The sequence below is a fragment of the Populus nigra genome, chromosome 13 (genome assembly GCF_951802175.1).
Source record: "Populus nigra chromosome 13, ddPopNigr1.1, whole genome shotgun sequence".
NCBI lineage: Eukaryota > Viridiplantae > Streptophyta > Magnoliopsida > Malpighiales > Salicaceae > Populus > Populus nigra.
This window is the reverse complement of record NC_084864.1, coordinates 14,946,436-14,969,068: the sequence shown is the minus strand read 5'-3', so window position 1 is coordinate 14,969,068 and position 22,633 is coordinate 14,946,436. Positions and strand designations below refer to the sequence as shown.

The 22,633-nt window shown below is 32.3% G+C and overlaps 3 protein-coding genes across 6 annotated transcripts in view; all 3 read left to right on the top strand.

The window, feature by feature from the left end:
- The first annotated feature begins 1,757 nt into the window (after nt 1–1,757).
- LOC133670855 (putative disease resistance protein RGA3) lies at nt 1,758–4,697 on the top strand. Its single transcript, XM_062091450.1, has 3 exons — nt 1,758–4,244; nt 4,377–4,426; nt 4,536–4,697. The coding sequence occupies exons 1-2, from the start codon at nt 1,758–1,760 to the stop codon at nt 4,401–4,403; spliced, it is 2,514 nt and encodes an 837-aa protein (XP_061947434.1). The 3' UTR covers nt 4,404–4,426; nt 4,536–4,697.
- Nucleotides 4,698–6,342: 1,645 nt separating this feature from the next.
- On the top strand, nt 6,343–10,175 carry LOC133671146 (disease resistance protein RGA2-like). 2 transcript variants are annotated; one of them, XM_062091797.1, is made up of 2 exons: nt 6,343–6,891; nt 8,493–10,175. In XM_062091797.1, the coding sequence occupies exons 1-2, from the start codon at nt 6,586–6,588 to the stop codon at nt 9,690–9,692; spliced, it is 1,506 nt and encodes a 501-aa protein (XP_061947781.1). In that variant the 5' UTR covers nt 6,343–6,585; the 3' UTR covers nt 9,693–10,175. The 2 variants fall into 2 exon arrangements, with proteins under 2 accessions (XP_061947781.1, XP_061947782.1); XM_062091798.1 differs by having other exon boundaries at nt 6,752–6,891; nt 8,327–10,175.
- An 8,468-nt stretch (nt 10,176–18,643) lies between these two features.
- The window catches only part of LOC133670892 (disease resistance protein RGA2-like), a 36,506-nt gene continuing 32,516 nt past the window's right edge, over nt 18,644–22,633 (top strand). Inside the window, exons 1-2 of one of the 3 annotated variants that reach the window (XM_062091487.1) lie at nt 18,644–20,866; nt 20,997–21,054. In XM_062091487.1, coding sequence (XP_061947471.1) covers nt 18,683–20,866 — 2,184 coding nt within the window. In that variant the 5' untranslated portion in view covers nt 18,644–18,682 and the 3' untranslated portion in view covers nt 20,997–21,054. Of the gene's footprint in view, nt 20,867–20,990; nt 21,055–22,633 lie in introns of those variants that run through there. The other 2 variants (XM_062091489.1, XR_009834174.1) reach the window with 2 other exon arrangements.

The following is a 22,633-nucleotide window of genomic DNA, read 5'->3' as shown; positions in this document are numbered from 1 at the left end:
AAAATGTTTTATGGTATAAAAATTGAAAATCACTTTTCGAAGATCTAAGAACTAAAGTGATATAATATTTCATTGTATATATAACACTTTAAAATAAAATATTATTAAAAAATAATAAATCACTATTATATTTATATAGGAAATAATATATTAGAATATATTAATATATAATATAAAGGTATATTAATTTAATATATCAGTACATATAATATTTCAATTTAAATAATATTAATTAAAAAAACATATTTGAATAGAAAACATGTTATATTACTTATTATCATACATTTAAATCATATAAATTGTATTATAAAATTAGGATATTATAGAAAGAAAATTTATTTTCAATGTTATCTAAATACCAAAAAATATTTGATAAAAATAAAACTTTTACTATTTAAAAATATTAATAACTTAAAATATATTAGTTTTCAACTTATTTTATTTGATATGTCAAAAGACCAAAAAATAATTTTCAATTTATTTTTCATTATACAACTAAACATATTAATAGATTTTACTTAAAAAAATATTTGACAAGGTTTTAAAATGAAAAAAACAAATACTAATATATTTTACTCAAAAATATTTAACAAGGCTATATGTCTATAATATCATATTTAAAATATTTATATTATATATATATAGTTATATTTTATAAAATAAACAATATATAAGTATGTGATATTTTTTTTTCTTCACCATTACACTTTCTATATATGTTAGATAAACTTGAAAAAAAATATCAGTAAGTAATTATCTAATTTAATTTTCATGATATAACTAAATATTTAAAATTATTTTTTAATTATTTTTTTATGTTACCGTCAAACATAAAAAAATAATCTATTTTTTAGAAATATTTTCCATAAAAACCACTTTAAAAAAATACTTTTTAGCAAAAACCTTAACTTCATATCAATGGATACATAATCTATCTCAAAAGATACTTAACATTGAATAAAAAAAAGATACAAAAAAGAAAATCTCAATTATTGTATACAAAAAAGAAAATACTTTTATTATTTTTAATGAGATTAAGGTATAATGATATTAAGGACCCATCTTTCATATCTGTTTTTGTCATTCAAAGAATATTGGACTTGGAGGAATGTTTTTGATGATTTTTTAGGACGAGGGAATTTAAGAGAGGTTAGCATTTAAAAATGGTTTTAAGTGTTAACTCGAGGAGGATGGGGTAGGGAATTTCAAGGATGGGAATTTTTTGTTTTCGTGACATTCCCTTTTTTTTAATTCAAAATTATTTCACTCTTGTTTATTCTTCCATTTCAATGTTAAATCACAAATGTTTAAATTCTTTATAATCTTATTTAATTTAAAAGTAAGTGTAGTTCAAAATTCTTTTTGATTGATTAGGTTGTAATTTGATCATACATATATACATAACTGAAATTAATTAACAATACATCATCACCGTATCATCTTCAAAACGTCATGATCATCTCAGATTCTGAGAGAGAGATCACTTGCTTTTCTACGAAGGTTGTTTATGCTATTGTGCTTACTGCTTAGGAAGTTCCAAGTAAGGGATAGATTCTAATTAGGAAGATTGTTTCCAAAGTAAGAGACAAATGAAAGAATAAGGGAATGTCAGGAACAAAAATTACTTGTGTTGCCTTTACATGCATACTCGTAGCTTGAAATCAATAGGTTAATTTGCCATTCTGAAAACATAACTTCACTCTCATCTCAATCATTTTTCCTATCAACCAATTCTCCTCTCTCCACTCAAAAAGAAAATGTCAGGAGCTTTAGCATCCACCATTGCACAATCCCTTCTAGGGAAGTTAGGCTCTTTTGCTGGTCAAGAATTTTGTTTGGCATGGGGACTTGAAGCTGACATTGCTCGTCTTGAAAAGAGATTGTCAGCCATCGCTGCAGTGCTGTCCGATGCTGAGCAGAAACAATCAAAGAATAACAAAATTCGGTTCTGGCTCAACGATCTCAGAGAAGTCTTGTATGATGCCGAGGACGTGCTGGACGAAATCGAGTGCGAAACTTTGAGAAGGCAGGTGGTGAAAACAACAGGGAGCACCAGCAGAAAGGTACGACGCTTCTTTTCAAGCTCTAATAAGATTGCATTCCGTTTAAGAATGGGTCATAAGATAAAGAGCATCATAGAAAGACTAGCTACGATTTCAGCTCTTAAGTCTGAGTTCAACCTCAGCGAGCAGCCTAGTGATTGTGGTCATGTCTTGCATGAGGAAACAGAGATGAACCGATCCTTTGAGAGCTTTTCCGGTCTTATCGGAAGAGACAAAGACAAAGAACGCATCATCAACCTTTTAGCAGCACCTTCTAAGGTTGATGATGCACATCCCTTTGTCCTTCCGATAGTAGGAATGGGAGGCTTGGGGAAGACATCTCTTGCCAAATCGGTGTGTGATGATGAAAATGTAAAAAGTCATTTTGATCTGGAGATGGAGGCATGTGTTTCAGATGATTTTTCCTTGAAACAAGTGATACAAAAAATTATTAAATCTGCAACTGGGGAAAGATGTGCGGATTTGGATGAGGGTGAGCTTAATAAAAAACTTGAAGATATTATGAAGGGTAAGAAATACTTGCTTCTTTTGGATGATGTATGGAATGAAGATGCTCAAAAATGGTTGCTGTTGAAGCCTTTGTTATCAAAAGGTGCTGGTGGAAGTAAGATCATAGTAACTACCCGTAGTCAACGTGTTGCTGAGATTATGGGTACTGTTAATACTGCGTACAAACTAGATCTTCTTGGTCAAGGGGACTGTCTGTCGTTGTTTTACAAGTGTGCATTCAAGGAAGGGCAAATGGAGTCGTGTCCAAATTTGGTTGGAATTGGGAAAGATATAGTGGCAAAATGCAAGCAAGTTCCTCTGGCAGTGATTAACTTGGGGACTCAACTGTATGGTAAGACTGATGAAAAAGAGTGGGAATCGGTGAGAGATAGTGAGAAGTGGGAAGAAGAGGGAGATGGCATTTTACCTGCCTTGAAAGTAAGCTATCAAAGACTGCCGACTCACTTGAAAAGATGCTTTCTTTATTGTTCCGTTTTTCCAAAAGATTACCTATTCGGAGATATCATATTGGTGCAATTTTGGATGGCACATGGGCTCATTCTTCAATCATCAAATACAATTTTGGATGTTGGCTTGCGTTATGTGCGCGAGTTGATCTCAAGATGTTTCTTCCAAGATTATGAGGATGGTATTGTTGGAGCTGTCTTTAAGATGCATGATATAATGCATGATCTTGCATCATCATTGGCTCAAAATGAGTTTTCAATCATAAGCTCTCAAAACCACCAAATTTCCAAAACGACCCGTCATTTGACAGTTCTTGACTCTGATTCATTTTTTCATAAAACTCTCCCCAAGTTCCCAAACAACTTCCATCAAGTGCGGTCAATAGTCTTTGCAGATAGTATAGTGGGGCCTACATGCACAACAGACTTTGAGAAATGTTTGTTAGAATTTAAGCATTTGCGGTCTTTGGAATTAAGGGAAGATTCTGAATTTGAGGCTTTTCCGGAGAGGATTGGCGCCTTGAAACACTTGAGATATCTCCATTTTGGGATGAACGCAAAAATAAAAAGACTCCCAAAATCTATTTTCAAATTGCAAAACTTGCAAGCTCTGCTTACAGGTGACGGATTAGAAGAGCTGCCCAAAGATGTGAGGTACATGATCAGCCTTAGATTTTTACTTCTAGTCACTCAGCAGAAGCGGTTGCCAGAAGGAGGGATTGGGTGTTTGGAGTGTCTTCAAACTTTATTCATTGCTTATTGTGAAAATCTACAAAATTTGTGCGAAGATATGCAAGGTCTTAAAAGTCTTCGAAAATTGGTTATTAGTGGATGTGATAGCTTGATTTCTCTGCCAAGAAGCATAAAATGCCTAACTACTCTGGAAGAATTACTTATTAGTAATTGTGAAAAGCTTGATTTGATGACTATAGAAGAAGAAAAGGAGAAAAAAATTCAATCTCTTTCCCTTTCTCTTCGTATTGTACTATTTGTGGCGGTACCAGCAACTATTGCTTTACCAGAACAGCTTCTTGAAGGATCTGCAGAATCCTTACAAAATTTTATCATCAGAGACTGTCCAAACATTGAAGAAATGCCGAAGTGCATCAGCAATTTAAAAAAACTTCAAAATCTTGAGATTATTGATTGTCCAAGGTTGAGCGAAAGGTGCATAAGGGGAACAGGAGAAGATTGGCCCAAGATCAAGCATATCCCTAAAATCAAGGTACGGGTTATAAGTATTTAAATATATCATATTTAGTTTCGCATTTTTATCCGTTCTTCAATTCCTTTTTTTTTCCTTTTAAATTCTTTTCAATGTTTATTTGACACAACCTCTTGTGTTTTGGAGGGGCAGGTTCAAGTGGAACTCCATCAGATTTAACCAGACCAAAAGAACAAGACAAGGCATGTCGTGTCATGATAAAATGCAAAGTTGACTAATTCATTCAGCAATTTAAATTTCTTTGAACTTAAAACATCATTATTAAATTCTATGTTTGTCTAATTTCTTCAGGTTTACTACTGTGAGGGTCCTGTCGGCTGAGATCTTCTACAACAGTTTGTCACTTACGAAGATCAACTTAAGGCTTGGAGTGTTTGCTTTGTGTAATTTCCTTGGCTAGCTGTGTGTGATGATTTGTCATTAATAAATTGATAAACATTTGGTTGTTCTGAATTATTGGCTTGGAGTGTTTGCTTTGTGTAATTTCCTTTGCTTTGATGATTTGTCATTAATAAGATCAACATTTGTCTTTATCTTATTTAAAATATTGTGTGTGATCATTTAAATAATTATGCCTAACATATAGTTATTGTTTCCAATAACTATATGTTTCAGTAATACAACAGTCCTCAAGAATTTCAATATAGTGGGGACCTAGCTTGTTAAAAGTTTATAAATTTTTAGATTTTTTGGGTTGTGTGTAACCTATTTTTCATTAAATTTTAAAATTTTTATTTAAATTAATTATTTTTTATGTTTTTAAATTTTTTAATATATTTTTGTTAAAAATAATTTTTTTAAAATAATATTATTTTAATATATTTATATAAAAATACCTAACACACTTCAAAACCACCCCTTAATCCCAACCGATTTTTGAAAAACCGTTATTTTGTTTTCAAACAAACATCACCACCGTGTACCTCTCCGTCAAAACTGGCGACTCACCAACATCACCACAGCCACCGCCATCTTCTTGGAAAATAGAATGACCCTCAAACAAAACTTCTAGCTTCCTTTAACCAGAAAAACCAAACTTTTAACACTAACAGCAACCACCCCCGACTCATTCCCTAACAAATTCATCTCTCCAATTCACGCCTTCCTTCGCTCTTCTTGCGCAATCTCCACCGTCGGTAAAAACATCCCCTCTCTCTTTCTCTAAGCTAATTATTTAACCATGTTTTAATCATTTTCACTTTTGCTGACAGATTGCATCAACCGTCACGGATTACAAACTCTCTCTTCATAACCTACCAGTAAACTTTGATTATTATTAATTTATGTGTTAATTTGTGATTTAGTGAATAATTTAAAGTTTTGATTTTGAGTGAATTTAATTAATTAAATCGTCGCCATTATGTCAATTAAAAAATATTTTTAAAAACAGAAAAAAATGCATCAGAAGAAATTGATTTCCAAAAAGAGTCCTAAATGTTCTCTTATTGTAAGATTGAGTTTTACTGGGCAAAAGCATATCAACGCTGAAAATGGTGAATCAAATCGATATACAGATAATAAAAAGATGTTTGATAAATATTTTATATGAAAATATATTAAGATAATATTTTTTATTTTAAAAAATTTATTATTAATCAACGTATTAAAACGATATAAAAATATAAAAATAATTTAAATAATAATAATAAAATATTGTTAAAATCTTGATGTAGGATAGAGCCCACCCTAAACAATGCATGCCTACGCCCTTGCTCGCAGGTCCAGGTGTTTCATCATGGAGGCTGAACCTGTCAACACGTTAGAAGGAGCCGGGAGGGAAGATGCCTGGTGATTAGTCAATGAAGTCAATTTGAACGCATTTTAGTGATACTTTACGGTGGGGTCTTGTTTTGTGAAACTTTTGGCAATTACTGGGAATGTGGACTTTGCATTTTAGTGATTCCTCGGTGTGAAACGTGGAAACTGTTGGCGGCCATGATATTAAATGACAAACATATCCCTGTTTTCCAAGCCACAATTTCAATTGATATCGAATATAATGTATCAAATAAGTTAATAATGTATTTAATTTATTATTTATTATTTTCCCTCTTCAACTTCACATTTGGGCACGTAGAAAACACGTAGGGTGGGATTATAGCTTCTTGGTCAACTACTCAAACACAATTAAGGATTAAATCGATCGCTAATATAATGAAGAAAAGAAAAGAAAGAGAACAGGAGTACAACCAATTAAACAAGCCATCCATGGAGCCATTGTACATTTTAATTAAGAAGACTCAACGACTTCTCCTCTCCACTCAGAAAAGAAAGCAGAACTCCACTCTTATCTCAATCATTTTTTCCCTATCAAACGCTCCTCCCCTCACTCAAAAATAAAATGGCAGAAGCTTTTGCAGCCGATATTGCAAAATCCCTTTTAGGGAAGTTAGGCTCTTTCGCTGTTCAAGAACTTCGTTTGGCATGGGGACTTGAAGATGACCTTGCACGTCTTGAAGAGAGATTGAAAGCCATCAACGTGGTGCTGTCCGATGCTGAGAAGCAACAATCAAAGAATGACAGGATTCGGCTCTGGCTCCATATGCTCAGAGAAGTCTTGTATGATGCAGAGGACGTGCTGGACGAAATCGAGTGCGAAACTTTGCGAAGAGAGGTGGTGAAAACAACAGGGAGCACCAGCAGAAAGGTACGACGCTTCTTTTCAAGCTCTAATAAGATTGCATTCCGTTCAACAATGGGTCATAAGATAAAGAGCATCATAGAAAGACTAGCTACGATTTCAGCTCTTAAGTCTGACTTCAACCTCAGCGAGCAGGCTATTGATTGTAGTCATGTCTCGCATGAGGAAACAGAGATGAACCGATCCTTTGAGAGCTTTTCCGGTCTTATCGGAAGAGATAAAGACACAGAACGCATCATCAACCTTTTAGCTTTTCCGGTCTTATCGGAAGAGATAAAACACTGTAGATTGTTATTGTCATTCTTGTGTAATGTGTGTGAAGTAACAATGGTTTCCTCATACTTTTTAATTTTTGTTACTTTATAAAGTTTAATAACATGAATTTTTTTTAAAATTATTTTTTAACTATATAAAAAAAAATAGACTATAAAAAAAGTTAAGTTCAATTAAAAAAAAAGACAAACACCAAACTCATAAACAGGGGCAACCGGGTTTACCTTAACAAATCCATAAACCACATTAACCTCATATATATATAAAAAAAGAAGCAAATTACAAAGCTAAATTCTTAACAATATCAAATTTAAAAGATGAAATCAACAAAAATATATTTGAAAAAAAAATCATAACAAAAATTCAAAAGAAAAAGCAAAAGAAAAAAAGAAAGCAAAACACTATGAATTACTATTGTAATCTACAGTGCAATTAGGAGAACAATGGCTTTTCTTATATCCTTTAATTTTTGTTACTTCATAAAGTTTAATAACATAGTTTTTCTCTAAAATAATTTTTTTAACAATATGAGAAAAAATAGAATAAAAAAGTCAAGTTCAATTAAAAACCCACAAAATCTATAAAATGTGACAATTTATGTTACATCTACAAACTTACAAATCATGCTAACCTCGTAGAAAAAAAAATAAAAAAAAATTATAAAACTAAATTTTCAACCATTTTAATATTAACAAAAATTAACAAAAAAATTTAAAAAATAGTTTAAAAAACAAATATATATATATATATATATATAAACCAATGTAAAAAAAATTGTAACAGTAGAATACTTTTTCCATGTAATTTAGCTTTTCTTTGTAATAATGGGTGACTGTGTACTTTTCCCATGCCTGCTGATTCGTAAATGACGTCAATTATATGAATACTCCATCACATAAATAAAAAAAAAAAAACTATTTACAACGAATAGCATCCCAAGTAGCCATTCATAATTTACAACGACAAATATAGCAAGCAAAAAACTATTTAGAAGCTACAATCTCTGTGTTGCTTTCAACTTTTTTTTCTTAATTTTCTAATTTAGTATATTTAATATATTATTGAATTGTTGTATTTTACTTTTATAATACTTCTAGTAGAATATTTATATCTGCTTATGAAAAACTTACAAAAAAGGAGAACATTGATAGTTTGATTCATTTGTCAGTTCTTGATTCATCAAACTCTTCCAAAGTCCCCAAATGAGTTCGAGCATGTGTGGTCAATATTCCATGGGAGAAGCTACAACGCAATTGCATAACTCTAAATTATTAGCAACTACTTGTAAATTTATTCTTTTTGACTTTTCGTCCCTTAATTTTATGATCAAGAAGACTCAACGACTTCTCCTCTCCACTCAGAAAGCGGAACTCCACTCTTATCTCAATCATTTTTCCTATCAAACACTTCCCCCCTCACTCAATAAGAAAATGGCAGAAGCTTTTGCAGCCGAGATTGCAAAATCCCTTTTAGGGAAGTTAGGCTCTTTTGCTGTTCAAGAATTTCGTTTGGCATGGGGCTTTCAAGATGACCTTGCACGTCTTGAAGAGAGATTGAAAGCCATCAACGCGGTGCTGTCCGATGCTGAGAAGCAACAATCCAAGAATGAGAGGATTCGGCTCTGGCTCCAAATGCTCAGAGAAGTCTTGTATGATGCAGAGGACGTGCTGGACGAAATCGAGTGCGAAACTTTGCAAAGGCAGGTGGTGAAAACTAAAGGGAGCACCAGCAGAAAGGTACAACACTTCTTTACGAGTTCTAATATGAATGCATTCCGTTTAAGAATGGGTCATAATATAAAGAAGATCATAGAAAGACTAGCTGAGATTTCAGCTCTTAAGTCTGACTTCAACCTCAGCGAGCAGGCTATTGATTGTAGTCATGTCTTGCATGAGGAAACAAAGATGAACCGATCCTTTGATAGCTTTTCCGGTCTTATCGGAAGAGATGAAGACAAAGAACGCATCATCAACCTTTTAATTGCACCTTTTAAGGTTGGTGATGCACATCCCCTTGTCCTTCCGATAGTAGGAATGGGAGGCTTGGGGAAGACATCTCTTGCCAAATCGGTGTGTGATGATGAAAATGTAAAAAGTCATTTTGAACTGATTATAAAGGCATGTGTTTCAGATGATTTTTCCTTGAAACAAGTGATACAGAAGATTATTAAATCTGCAACTGGGGAAAGATGTGCGGATTTGGATGAGGGTGAACTTGAAAAAAAACTTGAAGCAATTCTGAATGGTAGGAAATACTTGCTTCTTTTGGATGATGTATGGAATGAAGATGCTCAAAAATGGTTGTTGTTGAAGCCTTTGTTATCAAAGGGTGCTGGAGGAAGTAAGATTATAGTAACTACCCGTAGTCAACGTGTTGCAGAGATTATGGGTACTGTTACTGCGTACAACCCAAGTCTTCTTGGTCAAGAGGACTTATTGTTCAGTTTTTCCAAAAGATTACCTATTCTCGGATCTCCTTTTGGTGCAATTTTGGATGGCACAAGGGCTCATTCTTCAATCGTCAAATCCAAATGAGAACTTGGAAGAAGTTGGCTTGCGTTATGTGCGCGAGTTGATCTCAAGATGTTTCTTCCAAGATTATTTGGATAGTATTGTTATAGATACCTTTAAAATGCATGATTTAATCCATGATCTTGCATCATCATTGGCTCCAAATGAGTTTTCAATCATAAGCACCCGAAACCACCAAATTTCCAAAACGACCCGTCATTTGTCAGTATTTGACTCTCATTCATTTTTTCATCAAACTCTCCCCAAGTTCCCAAACAACTTACATCATGTGCGGTCAATAGTCTTTGCAGATAGTGTAGTGGGGCCTACATTCAAAACAGACATTAGAGGCCTGGAAGCTCTTGAGCCTTTCTAGTTCGAGAGATTGAGCTTTTTTTTCAATTTTTTTTATTATAATTGTATTTTTTTTGTTGCTTATTTATTTTTTAAATTTCATTACTTAATATTTAATTGATTATTAATTATATAATGTAATTTATTTTGGTTTGATTTTTTTTTTCTAATCAGTTTGATATTTTATTAATTCTAAATTTTATAGGTGAAATAATTTTAAAAAATATAAAAATATTATTTTAATATATTTCCAAACTCAAAACCACTCATTAATCCTAAAAAATTTTAAATTTTATTTTAACTTTTTTTTAAATAAACATACCACCGCGTACCTCACCATCAAAATAAGCTACTCACCGACACCACCACAGCCACCATCATCTTCTTGGAAAATAAAATGACCCTCAAACAAAACTTCTAGCTTCCTTTAACCCAAAAAACCAAACTTTTAACACTAGCAGCGCCTCCTTCACTCTCTATACCACCCCAACCGCCCCCAACTCCTTCCCTAACAAATTCATCTCTCCAATACACGCCTTCCTTCGCTCTTCTTGCACTATCTCCACCGTTGGTAAAAACCTCCCCTCGCTCTTTCTCTAAGCTAATTACTTAACCATGTTTTAATCATTTTCACTTTTGCTGACAGCTTGCATCAACCGTCACGGATTCCAAACTCTCTTTTCATAACCCACCCGTAAACTCTGATTCTTACTATCAAATTATCATAGTTTTGAAACGTGGTCCGGTCGGACGGGTTAACCTGAAACTGAAATAGAACCAAGTTTAAAAAAAATAGAAAAAAAAAATCTAGAGTGACTCGACAACTCGATAAGACCCAATTAAAACTCGAAACCTAGACCTTGGACCGAACCAGATTTAAAAATTATAGAAATTACTCAAAGTAAATGAAGTTAATTTTCTTATTATTATTTTTAATTTATGTGTTAATTTGTGATTTAGTGAATAAATTAAAGTTTTGATTTTGAGTGAATCTAATTAATTAAATCGGCAAAAAGGGTATTGAAATTATGTAGAAAATGAAGGATTTTATGTGAAAGCTGGGCAATTATTTTTTATTTGCTTGTGCACGTTTGTTTATTTTCGATTTCGAAGAATTTATGTCTGTTTCGTAGGCTAATTTTTTGGGTTAGGTATAATGAAGGCAGTTCCTAGTAGTTTCAACGATATAAAATAAGTTCTTGAAAGCAATTTAGGTTGATGTTTAACGGAGATTTATGTTTCGGTTCTGTATTTTCTTTGTTTTTCTTTTCTGAGATGTTGAAGGTGAAAATTTGTTGAATTATGGATTTTTTTTTATGTAAATGACAGCTGCTGCGTCGTTTGCCCAAGGGCATCTTGCAATGTTGAAAGATCGTCAAGCAGTAGCAGTCAAGGTTGGTTGGTGCGGTGTCAGTTTTAGTTAGTCAACTTATTATTATGGTCTGGGTTTTGTTATAGCAACAAGATGATTTTTGTGAATTAAATTAGGAAGTTTAAGAGAGTTTTGAACTGTTGATTGATGATGCAATGCATTTAGGCTATCGATCCTTTCATGACTTGTTTCAAATTTTGTGTATTTACGTTTGTTGAATCTTTGCTTGCCTTCCAATATTATATAGCTGCATGTGACTGAATGCCGGGATTCTTCCTCTCTGTCTTTCCTGTATCTGTTTTTATTTCCCTTCCGAAAAGTAAACTTTTTGCCATACAGTTTTATATCAGATATGTTGGATCTTGCTTCCAAATCCTAATCTGCATAGAAGAAGCTCGATATTTCAGTGATTTGATTCTTCCAATAAAGTCGATGACTGCATTAGAAGAATCTCTATGATGTTCTCTGATGAATGTGAAACATCCCCTTTCCATACCTTCTTTATATATGTTAGAAAATTTTCTTGTTTTCAGAACTTCATGGATGCTTGTGATAGATGTACTTGAAAGTTACATGCTTATTTTTTTCTGCATGTAGGTGCAGTACTACCGTGGGTTAGAAATCACGATGAAGATCGACATAGCCATTATGTCACTTATCCCAAAATCTGTTGCATGAGTATGTGATAACATTATCTTAACAATTTTAATTATTTCTCTGTTGCATTCTGATGGCACCATCTTTTAGTGAAGTTAGTTTGTGGATGGTAAATCACAAACTAATGTTGAAAAAATTGCACAGAAAGAAAAACTAATGTTGAAAAAATTGCAGTATATGTTCTAGCCCTCTGACGTAAAAGCCCTACAAAGGGATGTTCTTTTTAGGATATGATCATAACATTCAACAGGTTTTGAAGAATACACGCGTCTTCTTTTTCTCATTGGACAAAAATTTATTCTCCTGATTGTTTTTGTGCATATCTCATGTGTTCCCTTTCTATTTAAATTGCCTTCTTTTGATTTTGATGAGTGATCCACTGGCTTAGAGTTATGTTTTGCTCTTTTTTTCTTTCCACAACTTTTCCCTGATTACAGATTTAACAGGCTGATAACAGAATTCAGAGAGACTATTTCTTCAGAACTTGGTCTGTGTATTCCTTTGGTTATTTTATGTGTTCTTGATCTCCTTGATAGATACATGAAGAACTCGTGTAACTTCTTCATTGCATGCATTCTCCATATTTCAAGTACTATTATTTCTTCAAGTGATCAGATACATTGGAGAAATTGCCAGCAACAAAGTGCAGAAGCGCATGCATTGTGATGGGGGTGGCCATTGAAGTCTTCTAAATGATGTAGAATGGTACAGGGACTGGTGGTCTGGAGTCGTATCATTTTCTTGATTCTCCGGTGCCTGTTTGAGAAGTTGCTACAGTATAACACCATCTAAGCAATTCCATAATTAACCAGGGAACTGAGGTTTTATGATTCCTGGGTGTATAAAATTCTTACCTGACTGGGTTCTAACGATAACTCTTAATTCTCTCATCACCACGCGCCTGTTACTTGAATTCCATGCGCGACAGCACATCCTCACAAATAATCGTTTTCTTTTTGCTCATTTGCGTCCTTACTAATTGTGCTTTTTAACATTCCACAGCCCATAATCCCATTTCAAGATACCCGTAAAAAGACCAGAAGTGAAACTTGCTATTAAGAAAATATTTTAGGACTAGTTCGGCCATGGCCGAAAAACTACTAGGCCCATAGCCTATTAAAACTCTTAAAAATCCATGAATCCATATCCCAGCAAAACCTTTGAAAAACTCACCGTTATCTTTTTTATACGGTTATGTTACGTAGTAAAAATAATCAAATAAATTAAGAATGTACTTAATTTGTTAAACAACATTTTCCCTCTTCAGCAGCTTGAAATTCGGGTGGAATTATGGTTCCTTGAGAAGAGTAGTAAAATTAATGCTATAAATGATTCAGAAATGGAAGGACCATATAGAGCCGTGTTCATAAGAACTGGACTGTCATAGTAGCAAGCGAGCTAAAACCGATCCTCAATTCCTATATAGAACTTCAAAGCAGTATCTGTCTTATTTGGCCACTTACACAGAAGCAAATAAGGATTAAATCGCTAATATTATGAAAAAGAAAACAGCCTTTTAAACAAGCAATTCATGAAGTACATTTCACACAACATTGCTTAAAGATGGCATGTGTTTCATATTTACTTGTCTCAAAGACTTTAATATATGTTCATAAGTTTGGGATTTAGAATTACTGGGAATGTGGTTTTTACTGATTACGCCGTGTGAAATGTGAAAACTGTGGGCAGTCATGGGATTAACGTATTCGTGTTTTAGCTGCAAATTTCTGTATGCAAAGTTAAAATTACATTACAGAGTAAAGTGAAATTGGTGCATTTAGTAAAAGCACATAAATTCCACCAAAAAGAACTTTTAAAATTAAAATACATTTCAATGGTCAAAGATAAGGGTCCGTGCCAAAGACAGTAATTCAAGCACATATCAGAAAATAAGGCAGTTTTTTTTTTTCTGGTGTAGGGTATTTTTTTAATTTTTTTTTTGAAAATATGTTTAAATAATATTTTTAAATATTGTTTTTTCTTTATATTTGCCCATTAAAATATTTATAAAATACTAAAAATATTATTTTGAATCTTTTTTCAAAAAAATCTCAAAATTTTAAAAAATCAAGATTCAATTGTAGTCTCAACATAACTTAAAAAAATAATGCTTTTACTATATAGTCTCATAATTTGTTTTTGCTTTTTTTTTCTATAATTATTTTTCTTTCCCTAATTTCATACTTCAAAATCAGTTAACTCGGTTAACTCAAGTTTTTTTTTTCTTTAATTAATATTTTTTTCTCAATTTTACCATTCAACTTTGAGTTGATTATAAATTAGATTTCATGATTTATTTTAGTTTGTTTTCTATAAGGTTGTCTCGCTCTCATGACTCGGGTCATAGGTCTGGCAAGTTAACCCAGTTGACTCGAGTTTATTTTTCTTTATTAGTTGGTAATTGTTTTTCAATTTCATCATTCAGTTTTGAGTCGATTATGAATTAGGCTTTATAATTTATTTTGGTTTGATTTATATGAGGTTATCTCAGTCTTGTGACTCAAGTCACGTGTTTTACAGGATAACCCGAGTAGACTCAAGTCGTTTTATTGTGTCTTGTTTTTAGATTCATTTTTTCTTTTCAATTTCAACCTTAAACATGGGACTTATTGAAAATCGAATTTCATAATTTATTTTGATTTTCTCTCTATGGGATTATCATAGTTTATGGAACTTTATAAATCTGGTCAGTTAACCCAGTTGACTCGAGTTTATTTTTCTTTATTAATTAGTAATTTTTTTCAATTTCATCATTCAGTTTTAAGTTTTGTGATTTATTTTGATTTAATTTATGTAAGTTTAAATTTTTATAATTCAAATTAACGAGACATATTGAAATTAATAACTAGATAAGTTTTAATTCTCATAATTAAAGGAAACTTCATCCCCAATAATATTTATAATATATAAAAAGAAAACAAGCCTAGTCTGGCTTAAGCCTAGTTTGATTCCCACTAATTTTTTAATTTTTATTATTTTATAAAGTTTAACAACATAGTTTTTTTTAAAACTATTTTTTTAATAATATAAGTAAAAACAGAATAAAAAACCCACCAAATTTATAAAAATAAAACAACCTGTGTTATCTCGACAAACCTGCAAACCATGCTAACCTCATACATAGAAAAAATAAAAAAAATTTCAAAATTAAATTTTCAACCATCTCAATATTAAAAAATAAAACCAGCAAAACTAATTTTTAAAAAATCATAAAAAAATAAAATATATGAAAATAAACCATATATAAAAAAAACCAAAGTAAAAAAACATTGTAACAGTGAAGTACTTTTCCCATTCATTTAGGTTTTCTTTGTAATAATGAGTGACTCTGTACATTTACAAGTATAAAAGCGAAGGGACCCACGAAGGTCCATGTGTTTCATGATGTAGGCTGAACCTGTCAACACGTTAGATGGAGGATGACTGCTGATTAGTCAATGAAGTCAATTATATAAATACTCCATCACCTAAATAAAAAAACGTCTCACTTCCCCACACAAATAGAATCACAAGTAGCCATTTTATAATTTACAACGACAAATATTGCAAGCAAACAACTATTTAGAACAGGATGATTGGTTTTAACTGGTTTTTTTTTAAATAATTAAAATTAATTAGTTTGAACTAGTTTTGGTTTGATTTTAATTTTTTTTAAAAAACTAATTTAATTATTTATTTTTATAAAAACCAAATCAAACAAATAAAAAATAATCGACGCTAATTGGGATTGTGAAAATTGTTGGCAGTCATGGGATTAACATATTCGTGTTTTAGCTGAAAATTTCTGAATGCAAAGTTAAAATTACATTGCGGAATAAAGTAAAGAGTGTGGCGTTTTTTCTCTTCATATCAATACTCAGAATTTACTATGCTCCGCAGCTGTAATGAACTTCTAATAAGGGTGTGTTTAATTTATTTTTATTTAAAATGAAATTTTTTATATTTTTAGATTATTTATCAAAAATAATTTTTTTAAAAAAAAATATATATTTTAATACATTTCTAAATAACTTTTCAAAACTAAAAAAACACCCTAAACAATTATTTGTAGGCAATAATTAACTCACTACAAGACGAAAAAACAACTGTTTGCTCTCTTTGCAAAAGTTAGGGGTTCACCCAAATTCTTCGGACCCATCCACAAACTTTAGAGTAAAAAAAAAAGAAAAAAAAAAGCAAACAATGGTCATAATAAGAAATTAATTATTTATAAAATGATATCAATCTTCTGATTCAAATCACGAATTTAATAAATTAATTCAGGCTCCTTTAGAGTAAAAATAAAATAAGGGCAAACAATGGTCAAAGATGTGGGTCCAAGCCAAAGAAGTGCACCGGCTAAGCTCCTTTAATGAAATGGGTGCATTTAGTGCACTCGTAAAAGCACATAAATTCCACCAAAAAGAACTTTTAAAATTAAAATAAATTTCAATGGTCAAAGATAAGGGTCCATGCCAAAGACAATAATTCAAACACATATCAGAAAATAAGGCAGTTTTTTTTCTTGGTGTAGGGTATTTTAAAAAAAAATTAAAAAAAATATTTTTAGATATTGTTTTTTCTTTATATTTTCCCATTACAATATTTATAAAATACTAAAAATATCATTTTGAATCTTTTTCAAAAAATACTCAAAATTTTAGAAAAACCAGTCAAATTAGTCTCCTCAACAGGGCCTAAAAAAGATGATGTTTTTACTATATAGCCTTATAAAACACTATTTATTTTAATAGTTTTTTTTTGTTTTTTTTTCTATAATTATTTTTATTCTTCTAATTTCATTTTTCAAAACGAGTTAACTCGCTTGACTCAAGTTTTTCTTTATTTTTAATTGATATTTTTTTCTCAATTTCACCATTAAACTTTAGGTTGATTATGAATTAGACTTCATGATTTATTTTAGTTTGTTTTCTATGAGGTTGTCTCGATCTCATGACTCGGGTCATATGTTTGGCGGGCTAACCTAGTTGACTCGAGTTTATTTTTCTTTAACCTGAGAGGGCGTGAAATGTTAACTTGAGCTGACTCGGATTATATTCTTGCTTATTTTCTGTGAGATTATCTCGATTTCCTAACTTAAGTCACGAGTTTAGCAGGTTAACTCAGGTCAAATTTTTTATTATTTTTCAATTATTTTTTTTTCAATTTCATTCCTTAATATTAAGTTGATTGAGAATTGAGCTTTATAATTTGTTTTGATTTGCTTTATATGAGGTTATTATGGTCTCATGATCCATGTCATGAATTTGGTAAGCTAACTTGGGTTGACCTAGATCAATTCAAGTTACCTTGACAAACCTGCAAATCATGCTAACTTCATAAAAAGAAAAAATATTGAATTGCTTTCAACTTTTATTTCATTGTTTTTTTTTTAATTTTCTAATTTAGTATATTTTATTTATTATTGAATTGTTGTATTTTACGTTTATAATACGTCTAGTAAAATACTTACATATCTGGTTATGAAAAACTTACAAAACAAAAAAGAAAAAAATGATAGTTTGATTATAAAAGGGCTCACTTGATATATGCAGTTAGTAATCAACAAAACTTTTAAAAAGTTTGTATTATTCTAATATTTTATTTTTTCATCAAACTCTTCCAAATCAGATATATATTATTTTATATTTAATTTTTATTAATAATACTTTGAAAATACAAAAATAAACAATCCCTAAATTTGATACCATGGCGTGGTTGGCCCAAATATATGATAGTGTAGAGATTGTCAGATAGAATTTGGAGCTGTATATTTTTTTCAAAGCATCAAGGGTCGTCCGCCGCTGGGAATGTGGATTTTGCATTTTAGTGATTCCTCGGTGTGAAATGTGGAAACTGAGGGTGGGGCGGCCATGATATTAACATATATCCCTGTTTTCCAAGCCACAATTTCAATTGATATCAAATATAATGTATCAAATAAGTTAATAATGTATTTAATTTATTAATTATTATTTTCCCTCTTCAGCTTCACAATTGGGTACATAAATTAAGATTAAGTAGATAACACGTACGTAGGGTGGGATTATAGCTTCTTGGTCATCTACTCAAAAACAATTAAGGATTAAATCGATCGCTAATATTATAAAGAAAAGAAAAGAAAGAGAACAACCACTTAAACAAGCAATCCATGGAGCCATTATACATTTTAATTAAGAAGACTCAACGACTTCTCCTCTCCACTCAGAAAGCGGAACTCCACTCAGAAAGCGGAACTCCACTCTTATCTCAATCATTTTTTTCCTATCAAACACTTCTCCCCTCACTCAAAAAGAAAATGGCAGATGCTCTTACAGCCGAGATTGCAAAATCCCTTTTAAGGAAGTTAGGCTCTTTTGCTGTTCAAGAACTTCGTTTGGCATGGGGACTTGAAGATGACCTTGCACGTCTTGAAGAGAGATTGAAAGCCATCAACGTGGTGCTGTCCGATGCCGAGAAGCAACAATCAAAGAATGACAGGATTCGGCTCTGGCTCCATATGCTCAGAGAAGTCTTGTATGATGCAGAGGACGTGCTGGACGAAATCGAGTGCGAAACTTTGCGAAGAGAGGTGGTGAAAACAACAGGGAGCACCAGCAGAAAGGTACGGCGATTCCTTTCAAGCTCTAATAAGATTACATTCCGTTTAAGAATGGGTCATAAGATAAAGAGCATCATAGAAAGACTAGCTGAGATCTCATCTCTTAAGTCTGACTTCAACCTCAGCGAGCAGACTATTGATTGTAGTCATGTCTTGCAAGAGGAAACAGAGATGAACCGATCCTTTGAGAGCTTTTCCGGTCTTATCGGAAGAGATGAAGACAAAGAACGCATCATCAACCTTTTAGCAGCACCTTCTAAGGTTGGTGATGCACATCCCTTTGTCCTTCCGATAGTAGGAATGGGAGGCTTGGGGAAGACATCTCTTGCCAAATCGGTGTGTGTTGCTGAGATTGTAAACACTCATCATTTTGATCTGAAGATGGAGGCATGTGTTTCAGATGATTTTTCCTTGAAACAAATGGTACAAAAGATTATTAAATCTGCAACTGGGGAAAGATGTGCGGATTTGAATGAGGGTGAACTTAAAAAAAAACTTGAAGAAATTTTGAAGGGTAAGAAATACTTGCTTCTTATGGATGATGTTTGGAATGAAGATGCTCAAAAATGGTTGTTGTTGAAGCCTTTGTTATCAAAAGGTGCTGGTGGAAGTAAGATCATAGTAACTACCCGTAGTCAACGTGTTGCTGAGATTATGGGTACTGTTCCTGCGTACAACCTAAGTCTTCTTGGTCAAGAGGACTGTCTGTCGTTGTTTTACAAGTGTGCATTCAAGGAAGGGCAAATAGAGTTGTATCCAAATTTGGTTGGAATTGGGAAAGAAATAGTGGAAAAATGCAAGCAAGTTCCTCTGGCAGTGATTAACTTGGGGACTCAACTGTATGGTAAGACTGATGAAAAAGAGTGGGAATCGGTGAGAGACAGTGAGAAGTGGGAAGAAGAGGGAGATGGCATTTTACCTGCCTTGAAAGTAAGCTATCAAAGACTGCCGACTCACTTGAAAAGATGCTTTCTTTATTGTTCGGTTTTTCCAAAAGATTATGAGTTCGCAGATTTCATATTGGTGCAATTTTGGATGGCACATGGGCTCATTCTTCAATCATCAAGTCCAAATGAGAAGTTGGAAGATGTTGGCTTGCGTTATGTGCGCGAGTTGATCTCGAGATGTTTCTTCCAAGATTATGAGGATTTGATGGTTGTAGCTGAATTTAAGATGCATGATTTAATGCATGATCTTGCATCATCATTGGCTCAAAATGAGTTTTCAATCATAAGCTCTCAAAACCACCAATTTTCCAAAACGACCCGTCATTTGTCAGTTCTCGACTCTGATTTATTTTTTCATGAAGCTCTCCCCAAGTTACCAAACAACTTCCATCAAGTGCGGTCAGTAGTCTTTGCAGATAGTTTAGTGGGCCCCACATGCAAAACAGACTTTGAGAAATGTTTGATAGAATTTAAGCATTTGCGGTCTTTGGAATTATTGGATGATTCTGAATTTGAGGCTTTTCCGGAGAGGATTGGCGCCTTGAAACATTTGAGATATCTCAATTTTTTTAATAATGCAAAAATAAAAAGACTCCCAAAATCTATTTTCAAATTGCAAAACTTGCAAGCTCTGGCAGTTACAGGTGAAGGATTAGAAGAGCTGCCCAAAGATGTGAGGTACATGATCAGCCTTAGGTTTTTATGTCTAAGTACTCAGCAGAAGCGGTTGCCAGAAGGAGGGATTGGGTGTTTGGAGTGTCTACAAACTTTACTCATTGTTCAGTGTGAAAATCTAGAAAATTTGTGCGAAGATATGCAAGGTCTTAACAGTCTTCGGAGATTGGTTATTGCCGGATGTGATAGCTTGATTTCTCTGCCAAGAAGCATAAAATGCCTAACTACTCTGGAAGAATTATCTATTATCAGCTGTGAAAATCTTGATTTGATGACAATAGAAAAAGAGAAAGAGAAAAAAATTCAATCTCTTTCCTCTTCTCTTCGTATTGTAATATTTGCAACATTACCAACAACTCTTGCTTTACCAGAACAGTTTCTTCAAGGATATGCAGAATCCTTACAAACATTTATGATCAGAGACTGTACAAACATTGAAGAAATGCCGGAGTGCATCCGCAATTTAAAGAAACTTCAAAATCTTGAGATCAGTAATTGTCCAAGGTTGAGCAAAAGGTGTCGAAAGGGAACAGGAGAAGATTGGCCCAAGATCAAACATATCCCTAAAATCAAGGTTGTTGATGATGACAGTGGTGAAGAAACATCTAATTAGGTACTGGTTATGAGTATTTAAATATATCATATTCAGTTTCACATTTTTATCCATTCTTCAATTTCTTTTTTTCCTTTTAAATTCTTTTCAATGTTTATTTGACAAAACCTCTTGTGTTTTGGAGGGGCAGGTTCAAGTGGAACTCCATCAGATTTAACCAGAGCAAAAGAACGAGACAAGGCATGTCGTTATTAAATTCTATGTTTGTCTAATTCTAATTAAAATTTCTTTGAACTTAATACAAAGAAATTTAAATTTCTTTGAACTGAATACATCATTATTAAATTCTATGTTTGTCTAATTTCTTCAGGTTTACTATTGTGAGGGTCCTGTCGGCTGAGATCTTCTACAACAGTTAGTCACTTCCGAAAATCAGCTTAAGGCTCGGAGTGTCTGCTTTGTGTAATTTCCTTAGCTAGCTGTGTGTGATGATTTGTCATTAATAAATTGATAAACATTTGGTTGTTTCCAATAACTATATGTTTCAGTAATACAACAGTCCTCAAGAATTTCAAAATAGTGGGGACTCTAGCTTGTTAAAAGTTCATAAATTTTTAGATTTTTTTGGGGTTGTGTGCAACCTATTTTTCATTAAATTTTAAAATTTTTATTTAAATTAATTATTTTTTTCATGTTTTTAAATTTTTTAATATATTTTTGTTAAAAATAATTTTTTTAAAAAAATATTATTTTAATATATTTATATAAAAATACCTAACATACTTCAAAACCACCCCTTAATCCCAACCGATTTTTAAAAAACCGTTATTTTTTTTTTCAAACAAACATTACCACCGTGTACCTCGCCGTCAAAATTGGCGACTCACCAACATCACCACAGCCATCGCCATCTTCTTGGAAAATAAAATGACCCTCAAACAAAACTTCAAGCTTCCTTCAACCAGAAAAAAGAAACTTTTAACACCAACAGCAACCACCTCCGACTCCTTCCCTAACAAATTCATCTCTCCAATTCACGCCTTCCTTCGCTCTTCTTGCGCAATCTCCACCGTTGGTAAAACCTCCTCTTTCTCTTTCTCTAAGCTAATTACTTCACCATGTTTTAATCATTTTCACTTTTGCTGACAGATTACATCAACCGTCGCGGATTACAAATACTCTCTTCATAACCTACCAGTAAACTCTGATTCTTACTATCAGAAATTACTCGAAGTTTATGAATTATGAAGTTAATTTTATTATTATTATTATTATTATTCTTACTATCTTGAGATCAGTGATTGTGCAAAAGATACCGAAAGGGAACAGGTGAAGATTAGCCCAAGATCGCACATATTCCTAACACCAAGGTTGAAAATGATGACAGAGATGAAGAAATCTCTCATTAGAAACGGGTTATGAGGATTTCAGATTATTATATTTAGTTTCACATTTTTATCCATTCTTCAATTCCTTATTTTCGTTTAAATTCTTTTCCCTAAAAAAATTATTAGCTTTGAAAAATAAAATGCAATGTAATTTTTTGACAAAATCTCTTGTCAAACTATTAACCAATGTTAAATCGCAAATGTATGTTTTTTAAATTCTTTATAATCTTATTTAATTTAAAATTAAGTGTAGTTCAAAATTCTTTTTTTTTGTATGAGATTAATTCTTTTAAAAAACAATATTGAGAAAGTAAGATTTAAATGTGAAATGTTAAGAATGTACATGAAATATTAAGGATATTTTGGTGGTGACAGATTTAGGGATAAAAACTAGCCTAATATAACCAAATCAACATTTAAATTAAATAATATTATAAAA